Source organism: Haemaphysalis longicornis, unplaced genomic scaffold (genome assembly GCF_048455015.1).
Source record: "Haemaphysalis longicornis isolate Haplotype H1 unplaced genomic scaffold, Haemaphysalis longicornis Haplotype H1 scaffold_3, whole genome shotgun sequence".
In the NCBI taxonomy this organism is placed as follows: domain Eukaryota; kingdom Metazoa; phylum Arthropoda; class Arachnida; order Ixodida; family Ixodidae; genus Haemaphysalis; species Haemaphysalis longicornis.
Window position 1 is genome coordinate 9704855 of NW_027526335.1, and position 14174 is coordinate 9719028.

The following is a 14174-nucleotide window of genomic DNA, read 5'->3' on the forward strand; positions in this document are numbered from 1 at the left end:
GACACAACGCAAGGTGTAGGCCGGCATTTCCCTTGTTTTGTAGTTGTTAAAGCGGGGGGGTGATATGATGCACATGTTATAAAACAGAAATAAATATTAAGGATGGAGGCACAAGTGCTGAGCATAATTTGCAACGATTCCTAGCTTTCTGCTGTGTGTAGGCAGCTGCTGAGTGATAGAGTGCCTTAGCGATGCACAGAAAGTGAACAGCCACACTGGGATGCATCATTTTATTTTCTACTTATATTGTTTACAGGCCAGCATGACCCTACGGTCAATGGAATGTAGCATTATCAATAGCCCCCTCTTTTCTTTTGTAAATTAAAGTTTGGTCTACAACGATTGCAGCTGCAAGAAAAGGAATGCAAGTATGAGCAAGAAAAGAAACCTAGGCGATCTCAACCACCGCTAAATTTCGTAGAAAAAGGAAAACCACCAGGCAACCGGCACAACCTTTCAAATGTGCACACACACGCACGTATGTGTATATATTTATGTGTATATTTATATATATGTATATATATATATTCATGTAAGGGAAAAAAAATACTGCATACGAAAAACACATGCACTCCAATGTCAGTTCATTCAAACACTGCAAGGGCAACGGGGGCCTCCGACGGAGCACTTGAACCAATCGGAAGAATCAAGGCCTAGCGGCAATTTCGTCAGCAGACATGTTTGGGAATTTTCGCAACTGCAGCAGGACATAGCGTGCGGCATGTTTTAAGTACAGCGGCCGCTCTTCCACCAGTGACAGACAACGCGCGCACATCCTCGTTATTCCGCCCCGCGATTCAGGCTGACTAGAACTGACACGCTTGCAGTGCGGACCTCACCCTTTCAGTGGCAGGATTGCTCACACTTGCACAGTCGGGAAGGCCAGCCACTGGGAGCAGGAACCTTGGAAATCGGGGCTTGACTACAAGAGATCCCCCACTGACGAGTTCACTCCACAGTGCTTCCGCCACATGCCAGCGTGTTGCACTGTAAGCTCCGGAAAGCAAAGGATTGCACAGATGACAGCTCGCTGTTCACTCTTGTGAAAACAGCAGCCCATTGAGTGTGCTTGGATGTAGAAAACAGCGAGAGCAACATGGCGTGACAAGTTAATGGCATTTGCCTTCGCAAATCAATGAGCCAAATGGGAGCAAAAATGTGGCATTGTGCTCGTTTGTACATGTGTGTACATGCATACACATGGTGTGTCCCACACTACCCGGGCCGAGCAATATGTACAATTGTGAAAGCTCCCCGGCACTGCATTTATCCTGTAGTGACTTTGCATGCAGCCAAGGGAAGCCCCATTAGCTAGTCAGCAACTTAACGTCTTTTCTGCCAACCTAAGCCATGCATGCAGATCCACCACGTGGTCTTCGTCTGCGCACTTGTAGAGCAACGCGTGAAGATGCCTGCCCCAAGGAGACGTGACACATTTGTTAGCCATGCACCACAAGAAACCGCGGGAAAGAACATTCTATGGGCTTGAGCTTGCTAATAAAGAACCATGTGTTCGTGTGAAAACAAACTGGAAAAGAGGCAATTTTGCTCGCACAGCTCATTTTCCTTGTTGGGTTCTCGGTACTCAGTACGCAAGCTGAATGCATACAGCAAGTTGAGGAAGCACAAGTCTTTCAGGGAACTGCAGGGCACCACCCAGAGGGTAACAACTTTGCAAATACGTTCGGCAAGCTTGGTGTTGAAAAAACTGACACGATGAAACATTACTGAGGTTGACCACACGTGCATTACACGTCATGATGTCGCCATCAGACAGCAGGGATAAAGGGCGCATAACACAGAGGTTATCCTACTTTTTCGGTTGATAGCCTTTGGCAGAATTGCCCGATTTCATGTTGTGTCTGCCGTGGTGCTGGTAATCATGAACAGATAATTATGTGCACAAGGGCCTGAACTGCTTAAGACCACAGTTGCCTTAGGAGAGACGCCAAGAACTGCTGGCCCCGGCAGAGCATTGGCAGTTCTCAGATGAAAACGAAAGACAAAAAAAAGTGAAGCAAAAGGCGGTAAAAACAAAAAAAACCTATCACGGTAGAAGAAGAAAAGCGTTGTATGGAAGTCCCGTAGACAAACCTTGCAATTCGCGTGCACCTGACACTTGCTTCTTTCCCCCTTTCCCTGTTCTGTCGCTCATGGCTCTTGATTATGGTGCGCTGCAAGCGCCTGCAGTGTGTGTGTATATATCCTGCCACTCAATGCATGCAGGGTGGGTGAACGTAAAATGCTTCCGTTAGGAGCCCCTTTCCCCCTTTTGCTGCTTGCCACCACCACATCCACGTGCTCAGTGGTTTCTAGTGTTCAATTCGGCACACCCTGCCATGCTCCTTGGCACTAGCACCGGAACAGCGCCATATCCTCCTCTCGTCTTCATCAGAATGGATGCCCTACAACATGGCGATTAAAAACAAAATGCTGGCTAGTTTAACTCCCCAAGGACGTATTCACTTCAACCCTGCCAAATACTTTTTCAAGGGTTCACAGTACCATGTTTGATGACGACGTTGGTGCCAGAAAATTCAGGCTTCCTAGTAATCGTGCTTGGCTCGGGTAATATGCAGCACACTAAGTGTATGCATGTATGCACAGCATAGCTATACACCTTTGTGTGTACAGTTTGTACCCATACATAGCAATACACATACCCACACAGAAGTCACAAATCACCAGTTGCTCGCTCAATGCCTGGCACACCAAGAAAGGCAACAGAACTGACACAACTAAAGACGTCTTGGCTCTGCATTTGCAAAAGAAAATCTCAAGGCCCGCGTTATGAACAGATCACCACACCGAACATCTCCACAGCTGCTTGCGACGGATTCGCTGTTACTCGGATGCACCAAGTGGCAGCAGGCACACAAGAGACGCTCCCAGTTCAGCTTTGGATTGAGAAAAGATCTCGGTCCATGACGACTTTTGTGAAGAGGAGATGAATAGTTTCTACATCAACAGGTAAACATTGGTGCCACCAGGGCCCAGCACAGCGACTCTGCCCAGCCTTGCGCAACTCTCACCGAAAACATGGCTCGGGAACAGATTATCTGGTGGCTATTCTTCAGTCGCGTGGCAACAATTTGCAACAGTGACTTTGCCCATAAGTCAACATAAATGGCACAAACAGCTGCTATCTTTCAAGTGGATGGATTGCTCATCTTTGCCGCACATGCGCAGAAAGCTCTAGGGTTACAGGCTCGCATGCGACACACCCGCCCTGGCACCGCCTTCGGGGGCAAGCATTAAAGGACCAAGGACGAAGGCTGGCCCGGGCTGCTTTGCTTCTATCCTGCTTGGCTCTGCTGAGAAAGCCTGCCAATGTCTTGAGGAAAAACATGTCGCTAAGGGCACTGCCAATTAATGACTCGAGGCTGGGAACGTCATGCTCAGTTGGTGCACTGCAGAAGTACAAGACTGCCCTCGAAAGCCCATACGCACCTGACTACAATAGTAAATGCTTATTACAGATGAACGAGGACATTCGCAGGTTTGTAGCAGCTATACATCTCCAGTCTGCTGGGGCTAAGTTGACACTACGTTCCCAACCGAGTATCTTCACAATTTGTCCTGCAAGCCCTGTGTTTTTCTTTCCCCAAATTCCTTTTTTCATGCTTCACTTTGCAGGAGGAGCTTGTGGTACGGAACTCGGCACACAAAGCTGGGGGGAGGGGGAGGTCTGTTTGAGCAAATGTCGTTATAACCTGGAATGACCCTCCCTTCCCGCCGCCTACGGGAGGAGGTGCGCGCCTAGTAGCGCTGCTGGAATTCGTGATGCCACCGGTTGAAGTCAATGTAGAACACCGAGATGGAACCATTGGTCAGCCCTGCCAGCAGGAACCTGCACAATGGGATTCCAAAGAGAGCCCGTTAGTTTGGGAACGCCAATGCTGCAGTTATAGGCAAGGGAACAATTTCTTAATTAGTAAGACAGAGCAGGGAGCATTTGTGTGTCCATTTTCAGCATTCCTTACTAAACAAATGCTTGCAGGACCACACCTGAGGGTTTTAGTGCTAACACCCCAAATGGCATACAACAGCAAGAACAGCAACTTGAAACCACAAAAACAGGTCCATAAAAGATCTGTCCTATAAGCGTCTACATCTTAATAGTTTCATGGTGCCCCTAGCGCTTGTCCGGCAGGAAACACTTTATTCGCCGAGAAATTAAACATTTCAAACTAGGATTTCATTTCTGCTAAATTGTGTTTCGTGACGTCAGTGAGGACATGTTCAGGGAAGGTACCTGAAACGGTAGTTAGTGTGTTGACTAAAGCCAGAATACATGGAGGGAATATGCGATGAAAAGTCAATGAACGATGCCCGGCGGCATCCGCCCGACACGTGGATGCGGAAAAACATCGTCCGCCACGGATATAGCTGGGTCAGAAAAGTCCGCCCGCAGCGAAGCGGCAAACTGATGGAACAAATCAGATCCTTCCAAGGCGTGTACAGACTGCTGGTGGATGGCCCCACCGTGGAAGCCTTTGAAAGCAAAAGAGTTCGATAGGTGTACGCTTGCCTTACGCCTACTCGAGCTAAATAAATGGATTTTACAATCCATTTATTTAAACCGAGATTGTTTGAGGAAAATGAGGTTGCACCGAGCGAAGTCCACGGGATTCTGATAGCTCAAGCCGCAAGCGAAACACGGTCCTGACCCAACTGCCATGACTTGTGTCGCCTAGATAGGCACGTACAATAGCTTTTATTGGGTAAAACAAAGGCGATCCGGCTACATTACTTGCAATAACAGCAATATGGGGCTCGTCTGCAAGATCGGCGCGTGAGGAACAAGCGGTATTACTGCGAGGGCCTCTGACATAAGGCAAAAACTAGAAGCAACAATCCGTATGTATGATGGCGTAGTATGACATGCTGTATTTTGAACGAAGGCGCCATTTGTTGAGTTGGTGTAGAGGTGAAATGCCGGCTTCATGTTCAGGTTGCTAGTTCGATTCTCCCCGGGTGAATTCTTTTTTTCTTTTTCTTTCTACTACCGTTGGTGCTTTTGAGAACAGAAAGCAAATATTTCACCAGAAGAAACACCCCCGACTCACTCAGAAGCGTTGAAAAACATACAGTGTGATTTCAGATAAGACTGCACAAAGTGTGGCTGGTCAACCTCTTCAATTTGCCTGAAACTTTTTTATATTATTCCCTGATTATTCCAATGTCGACATTCAGCAATATTTTAGCCGCGAAAAATTTTGCCTAACTAAAAAATTTTCAAATGCGACAAGGTGGACCTCCACCGCTACATGCCCCTGCATCTCTGCCAACGTAGCGATGTCTAGCTACGGAAATATTCATGAGGGCAATTCGTAAATTTTATGTTCCATTTATGCCTGTGTAAATTGAGCATAAAATTGGTGAAAAAGGAAATTTTTCCTAACATAAGTAATTGCCTCTCTAAATCACGCAAAAAACGAATTCACGAATAGGATATACAAACCATGGTACTTAAAAACCACCCAGGAAAAAAAAACACACACACGCACAAGACACTGCCAGGATTTGAACCTGCCATGTTGATAGAGTGCACATGACACTCCAGACTACTGTGCCATGACAGAAAAAGTAGGTAATGGGGAAATAAATAACCTGTACAACAGACGGAGGCCCACCTTTTGTGTCATGCATCAATGTTTACTAGCTGGTTTACTGGATTCGTCACTGGTAAACTAAACATTTCTTGAATAATGCTTGTGCAGTAAGGTTCCCGAAACCCCCAAAATAGCTGATCACCAGCAATTGCACCACTTCAGGAAGAAAAAGCAAGCACAAATGTGTGCCCAGCTGTGACTGCAATTTCGCACTACTTCCCGTACTTTGGTTTTATGCTAAAAATTTTGGCTCATATTGATTCCTTACTACATAAATTTCCTTCAGTAACTCTTGTTCTGCACTTAATTGACCACATGCTTTTTAAAGCATGCCAGTCACACACGCATATGTAGTTTGCAGCTCCTGGGAAGCAAAGTCGCTGAAGCGCGGCCGAAGTATTGGAAGCCAAAATACGGATCGCTTAAGTGCTAGTGTGGAGTTACTTTGGGCTTCACGAACCTTAGTAAGTTTATTACACTCTAGAAATTAACAAAACTGAGCTGTACTTATTACAAAACGAATGCAGTCCAGATCTTCTTTATTGATTCTCGACGACCCGTCGGCCAGCCGGTTTCGTCTGCGCCTTTGGTCAGCGAGCCAGCCACACTACTTGGACTTTCGACCGGTGAGCGTGTTTGTGCCGCTGTCGGTGTAGTGGGACAAATGTGGTCTGCCAAGTTGGAAGCTGGCCGACGAGTCGACAACTTGACGGCGTCATGTTGGCCTAGTGTGACAGAGCCGATTCTTTTAAAACATGGCAAGTGTTGGCCGCCGTCTCAAATGCCTTTTCCTCCCCACTGTCAGTGCAGTGCTGTGGCAGCAGCGGTGGTGGCCACCAGTACTCACTTCTGGTCGTGGGACAGGGCGAGCGAGCGGACACCCCCCTCGCAGGCCGGGAAGGCGTAGAGCAGAGCCAGGTTGAAGGAGCGCCACACCTCGACCACGCCACTCTCCGAGCCAGTCACCATGTACTCGCCATCGCGACTCAGCGCCAGGCACTGCATGCAGCACGCACAGTGGCATCACCACTGCTCTCTCTTCTCACAGCGACACGTGGCACACACCACTCTGCAGGCCACCATTCGAGCCCATACCAGAAATAACCCCGACCTTGACCTTTCAGCTACCCTCCTCCTTGGCCTGAATCCTTACCGAGCATCAGACTGGAGGCTGAATTACAACTGGAAGCACCACTTGTAGATAGCACAGACAGCTTCCTTCTGTTCGGCATATATGGTGAATTGGAAACCGGACCAGTGTGAAGGAGGAGGCCGCAATGGTCAACAGCCTGTTCCCACTATTGCTCTGGACTAATTTTTCTGCCTGGCTCTCCACTGAAGTGAAATAAAATATGTTCATCATGTTTGATTTCACAGAAGCAATGCAGGCAAACAGGGTGCTTTAGTGTGCGTCTCTCATTCATTCCTTCCGCCGTTTTCAAGTGCCTATGTAGCCCCACTCAGTGGCACGTGTTTCCACAGTAAAAATGGACCAATGAGTCCACAGGTGACTCCCCTTGACGGTCTCTGTCTTCTTTATTGAGTGTGGCGAGATTACGATTATAAAGGTTGGCCATACTAAGTAAACATGCAAAACACACGGACTTCAAGAAAATGCGGGCAAACGAAACGAGGACAAAGAATGCGAGCAATGTCAAGTGGTACCTCTCGCTCATCTTACAAGAAAATAAGTACAAACACGGACTCTGGCAGCAAACTCTGAACGGTGGCAATGTCACTTTTAGTGAAGAGATGCTTTGTGGGGACCCTGGTTTCCCTAAGCCTCGACCACACATGTGAGGCAAGCTGGGGGCAGCCGTTCTGGCAGTCGGTGCGTCATGTGTGCCTTGGTTCCTTCGTGACCTGCAAGTGGCACACTGTACACGGCTTGCCATGAGCATGTGCGTGACGTTGCGGGGGGAGGAAAACTGGCGTGTTGCTTCCCGCCTTTACCCTCCCCTAACCGCCTAGGGAAACCTCCTCTCCCCCCAAGCTAAAAAGCTAGCGCATGATCGTGCCGCTGTGGACTCTGCTCTGAGATTTTGTCTGGACTGGTCGTTGGGACCCTGTTCTTCCCGCGGCAGCGAGGACGGATATTGGAGCCTGGCTTGAGTGAGTGCAAGGAGCACACCTCCTTGCGAGTGACAGTCGTGTTGTCTGGTATGTACCCTGTATTTCCCAGGCGATAAAGCCTCAACTTTGATCGCCGGAGTCTGTCTAGTGTGCACGAGCCTTCAGATTCCGCTGGGGCTAGTGTACGGCTGGTAGTGTTTTCTCAAGCAGAGCTAGCCAGGGATTGATTGATTGAAGACACGTTTATTCCATTTTCTTGCGCTTGCGCGCTGCTATGGATAGATGGGTCGGTAGGGGATTGGTAGGGAAGGGGAAGTGGGAAAGGATAATGCCGCCATTCACTGCGTCAGCGGCCTGGACGCAACACTATGGTCGCCTGGAGTCACAGCCACCGTACTGTCCTGCACGTCGCCACAAAGCCGGTCGCCAACGACTGGTGCTGCGGGGTCCAACAGAAAAAGCAGCAGGGCGCGCCACAAGCTAGTAGCGTACCCAGCAGGAGCTTTTGGTGGCGGACAGGACCAGGACTGGAGAGACGTGGGCCAGGGTCCAAGTCGCACGTTGGTGAGGGCACGGTACCGAGGAATACTGTAGCGGGGGCAGTCCCACACTAGATGTTGTAGGTCTGCCCTGGTATGGCAAGTGCTGCAGGTGCTCGGGACACTGGGAGCGGCCCCACGGCGATGAAAACGGTGGAGCAAAAACGGTGTGAGCAGTGTTCCCGTCTGAATCCGTCGGATGATCACAGTTTCCCGCCGGGAGAACTCACGGGAAGGAACTACAGGGATCTGGAGGGGGTTGGCCATGGCTACGAGGTAAGCTGTCCGGCGCGTTTGACTAAGCTGCCGTTCAGCCGTGGGATCGGCTTCTTCTTGAGGCACGGGCAAGGACCTCGTAGCCACGAGTGGGGAGGGGCTCCGAGCTAGCACGGAGAGTAAATGTGCGCGTGCTAGTCGGTGCACTTTCTCATTTCCAGGGATGCCGCAGTGTGCTGGAACCCAGTGAAGTGTGAAGCCGTTACCCGATGCCCGGAGTTTCATAACGTTGCGGCGAATGACTTCGGTGACGGGGCTGGTGAACTGCACATTGGCACAGGCTCGATACGCTGCCTGTGAGTCTGTGTACACATGGTGATGTACAGGTGAGCTTGTTAGGTCTTCCTGGAGAGCTGCGTCGAGATAGTCACAGATAGCTTGCAGTTCAGCTTGTGTGCTGTGGGCCGGAGTGACACCGACGTGGTGACGGCGACCTTGAAGTCCAGTAGTTTCGTTGAACCAGGCTGTGGCGTACACAATGTGCGAGTCTACAGTAGTGGGCATGGCCACGTCCGTGTAGATGACACGCTCGTGCCTAAATGCCGCCTGTGTGGAGCGGGCGTGACGTTTCGCATGGGCTGCTCTTCGACCGCCGTGATGAGGTCCCATGTGGACGGGTAGTGGCTTGCCATCTGTAATGGTAATGTACTCCCACGGAGGTGTGCGTCGCGGGAGTAATGGTAGACCACTAGTGTTATAGCCCAAACGGCGAAGGGTGTCACGGCCAGCCTCTGTCGAACGAAGCCGGACTTCTTGCGTGTGCCGGTGCGTGTCTGTAATCTCGGACAAGTCATTAATAAGGCTGCAGCTCTTCAGCGCTTCGAGGCGGGTGTAGCGGGGAAGCCCCGTGACAATTCGTCGTGCTTCGTTGAGCAGCCTTTCGAGTGCAAGCTTCTGGGTGCGATTGACCGGGTGGTAAGGAAGTCCGTAGACAATACGCGAGACTAGCAATGCTTGCACAATCTGCCGCATCTCCCTTTCCTTGACACCTCTCGTACGGTTTGAAATACGTCTGAGAACGTGAAGAATTTGCTTGCACGTCTTTAATGTCCTTTGGAACCAGGTAGAGGCGGTACAGTTATCGTCCAGGTGCATGCCCAGAATTCTGATCGACTGTTTTCTTGAAATCTCTTGGCTTCCAATGCGCAATCTGTATGCCTCCTTCTCCGCCTGTTTCACCGCTGTACGCCTGCCCCCGTGAATGACCACGAATTCGGTCTTATCTGGTGCAATAGTGAGGCCGACATCGCACATGTGATCATGTATGATGTCCAGAGCCTGTTGGAGCGTGGCCTCTTGTTCACCGACGGAACCCTGGTGCGTCCACACGGTGACGTCGTCGGCATAAATGGCGTATTTAAGCCCAGCTACCGCTTCCAGCTTGCACGGGAGGCCGTGCATGGCAATGTTGAACAGGGTAGGCGCAATAACTGAGCCTTGAGGCACTCCGACGTTGTTGTGATAAATAGCACTAGTCGCCTGGCCTATGTGGACCTGATAGGTGCGGTCTTGCAAGAAGGCTGCGATGAAGTTATAAAGCCTCCCGCGTATGCGGAGCTCTCGGGTCTTGGTCAGCACGGTGTGATGCGGAACCGAATCGAAAGCCTTCCTGATGTCAACGGCGACCACGGCACGAGGCTGGTTAGAGTACTTGTCAAGCACGTCTTCTCGAAGGCGAAGTAGCACGTCTTGAGTAGACAGTCCAGATTGCTTTGTTATGCTGTACGTTAGCCCAAAGCTTGCAAGGTGTGAAGTACATATTGCAGTTTTATGTTTCCACTGAGTGTACTATGGCTGTTAATATTAGATCCAAAGCTTGCAGGGTGTGAAATACATATTGCAGCTTCACGTTTCCACTGAGTGTACTGTGGCTGTTAATATTAAGTCTTTTTTTTTTTGCCTGCTCAGAACGGTTCAGAGCAGCTCCAAGTAGCCTAAAGCTGCTCCCAGCAGACGTACTACAGGAAGATAAAATATGGGCTGCTTAGAGCTGCTCAGAACTGCTCTGAGCAGGCAAAAAAACGAACAAAAAAACCAAAGGGCGAGAGACCAATTATCACGGGAAATGCAGGCTCCATAACCACAGCTCACAATCAAGATGCAGGTAGAAGTATGACCTCCTTATGCAGAAAGTGACAATGTCTTCCTGGCAAAGCAATGAGATGGGTTCCAAGGAGTGCAGCCACCATACTTACAGGCTTTTGTTAAAAAGAAATGTCAATTTCTGGAGCACTACATTGTGATGTCACTGGGTACCTATGGCCAAGCTCCATCTTTGATCAGCATTTGCACTTGGCTGAGATTGACCTGTTCCTTATTGCAGTGCAGAAACACAACTGCTTGATTAAAATGTGCGGCCAGATGCGGTGAGGGTTTTCGCAACCAGTGGTTCACCTTCTGTAAAGCTTAGGGTATAATGCTTGTACATACTGGCCAAGCTTCTGCTGCTACGGCACTTGCCTCCCAAATGCCAAAAGACGAAAAATGCATCCTATCAGAATGGGGTTGAAGCCATATCCATAATATCGAAAAATCAAGCAGAAGCAGCAACTTATGTGAAAAAGAAAAAAAGACAAATTCCATACCTGTGTTTATATGGGGTGCATGTTTGAGTGACAGTACATACAGAATGCGTGAACGGCAGCAAATGCATGCCACCTTGGTTTGTGCATGTCTTGGTCATAGTGCCTTACCGCTTTTAGTGTGGGTATTTGCGGCTGCCACAACATACGTTATCAGTGGTCTAAAATGAACAATCCGTACCACCCTTTGAAAATGGTATCCTGTGTGTTGATCATGTTTAGAACACAACTTTTCTAGCCCCTGCACTACAATGAAGTTGACACACACACCATAGATGGTAAATTTTTCGACGCTACTATAGCTCCCTTCCCATCAAAGGCGTACGACAAAAACTGGCGGCAACTTTTTCCAAGCTTGGGAGACCATCCGCAATAATAGGATACAGCATGGACCTTTATCGAACCTGGGTCCCTCGCATAACAAAGCCGATTTCTAACCCACTGGGCCACACAGCCACACATTCGTCGTATGCAAAGTGTTGGAGGTGATCCTTGTGTTGTGCTGTCGCCACGAAGGCTGCCACTGTTAGGCCACAAACTAGGGTTGCCACATTTCCCCCCCCCCCCCAAAAAACCGGCCCTTTGGAGGGGGGGGCGAGGTATATAGAATATTTAATTTGTGTTAAAAAACGACGCTAGTTTTTGAAATGCAGTACCATTTATTGTAGCATTTTCTTAGAGGGAAATCAACATACCGTATTTACCCGATTCTAACGCGCACTTTTTTTCCGAAAAAATAGGCCGAAAAATTGCATGCGCGTTAGAATCGGATACAAAACCGAAACTGCCGAAACAGCGGAAATTTCGTCCCACCCATCACCATCGCCATCTCAAGAAGCCCCAAAGCTTTTAGCAACAATTTTTTGGATGCAGCAAGCCTAGGCGCCTAGGCGCCTAGGCTTTTCTATCAGAGTTCACACAAATCGTCAAATCATTTCACTTGTGCGCTTGATAACAGCAATGGCAGCAGCGGCTCCCACGCGTTCAAAACGAGCGGTCGGCTGAAACGTGCACCTCTGGAAAAGCTCTCGGGATGGGCGTGCGAGGCGTGGGCCACGATCCCAGAGACCATGGTTGAACGTTCGTTCAGAAGTGTGGCATCGCGAACGCGCTTGAAGGCACTGAGGCCGAGATGTTGTGGTCAGCGGAGAGCGACGAGGAGTGAGATGAGTGAGATTACTTCGGGAAATAAATCGCCCGTTTCTCTCGCATTCGTTTGTCTGGGTCACAAAGTCCCATGCGCGTTACAATCAGAGGTGCAAGTTTTTTCGTTTTTTTTACCAGGAAAATCGGGTGCGCGTTAGAATCGGGGGCGCGTTAGAATCGGGTAAATACGGTAACCTTTGTACTGAAAGTGATTGAGAGCTTGGTTATTGTTCTGTATGTGTTTCCCTGAAAAGTAGGCGGCAGCATTTCGTTGTTTTGTTCCTCCCTTAGGTCCCCCTCCATATCAGGCAGCGCTCTCACACGCGTATTTTCTCTGCTCGCGTGTCTTTGCGCAGCTTGTCGACACATATTTATCGTCTTAGTCGTTGAATTGACCCTTATAAAACCCCAAAATGGACATAATCACAGCACGAGGGCCAAAAAAACGGCCAATGACGGTCGGTTTTAAGTATGGACCGGCAACTGGCCCGCTGTTTAGAAAACCGGTCGGGCCTGTCTAAAACCGGGCAGGTGGCAACCCTACCACAAACATGTACACAATAACGTAACATAAGGAACATAAATCAAGAATTAATGCATTAATTACCCCAAATTAATCAAAATACAATCCACTGTCTATTTATAGGCATTTTCAGGCGCTGCAGTGCCCTCTCGACTACTTTCGGGGCCAATGCCAGGCTGATACTTAAACTAATCAAAAGAGGGTGCCACAGCCCTTTCTTTTGGCGAATTGCTGCTCCGCGCTTCACAGATTTCCCGTGGAGTGGAACTGCTTGTTTTTTTTTTTAAAGAAGAGCATGTCTTGAGGAACCTGATAGGCCAAGAACTCGTTGAATATTAAGCGAAATTCAAGTTAAGCTGGGTGATGATCGTTAGAGTTTTTTGGCGCAAGGCCAGCTGGGGCAAAGAGCGCCAAACAAAAGTATCTAAAATAAAATAGTGGCTACTAAAGCCAAAATAACAATAAAATCAATTAACGGCAATGGTGATGGCTGGTGTATAGGGCCAGATATGATTAGGCGTGATAGGAGATGAGGTTTAAAAACTTGACGTCGGACAAATACTCAAACACACGTTTCACGGAAACAATGGCATCATCACCTAGGAAAAACGATGGATGTAGGGAAATATGTTGTCTGTAGAGTTCTCTGAAGTGTTTGTGTCGTGTTGTGTGAAGTGCCTTGCATGTGATTAGTATGTGCACTACGGATAGGGCCTCTCCGCACCTGCTGCACTGGGGTCTAGAGGATCCCGTCAGCAGATACGAGTGCGTCGCATGGGTGTGCCCTATCCGCAGCCTACCCAAGGCGACTTCCGTGTGTCTGTTGTGTGAGTCAGTTGGGTACCGTCCCAAGTGTGGCTTTATTACATGTAGTTTGTTGTCTGTCTGTTCGTCCCAGTGTGTTTGCCATGTTCTGCGCAGGTGTTGTCTTATGTGTGGCTTGAGGTCTGTGTAGGGTACCGTTGTAATGTCCACAGTGTGAATCGACGAATCGAAGCTGGGTGAATCGACGACAAAAAACAGCCATCTGTTAAGGGTATTAGTAAATGCCACTTTTTCAGATACGCTCTTTTGTGAACTTGCTTTGTTCCGTGACTAAACACTCCGTGAATTCCTCAATCCTTTTTTTTCCCGAGAATATCAGAAAAACGGACAGTATGAGCAGGCTTAGTTACGTAGTTTTGCCGACTACTGCATTTCTGTCGCAAAGCAGGAAACTGCTTTGTGACAGATTTCCTTTAATGCAAAACAGATGTTAAGTGGCTGTGACATTTCCATTCTCATCTGGGGAAAAAAAAAAGAAAAGAAAAAAAAAAACTTTTTGCCTCATTGTGCTCCAGTGCTCACAGCAGCACTACATCATAGGAGAGGGGTAAGGGTGGCTGGACAACACTTTCTGGTGGGATGCGCATTTCTGGTG

The 14174-nt window shown here is 48.8% G+C and overlaps 1 protein-coding gene across 2 annotated transcripts in view; it reads right to left on the bottom strand.

Moving 5' to 3' along the window:
* Window positions 1-213: 213 nt before the first annotated feature.
* Rg (A kinase anchor protein rugose) overlaps window positions 214-14174 on the bottom strand; it is a 337821-nt gene continuing 323860 nt past the window's right edge. For both annotated transcript variants that reach the window (XM_077702285.1, XM_077702286.1), the window contains 2 exons: window positions 6463-6614; window positions 214-3850 (listed from right to left, as the gene is read on the bottom strand). In XM_077702285.1, the coding sequence (XP_077558411.1) occupies window positions 3760-3850; window positions 6463-6614 (243 nt within the window). In that variant the 3' untranslated portion in view covers window positions 214-3759. The remainder of the gene's footprint in view (window positions 3851-6462; window positions 6615-14174) is intronic.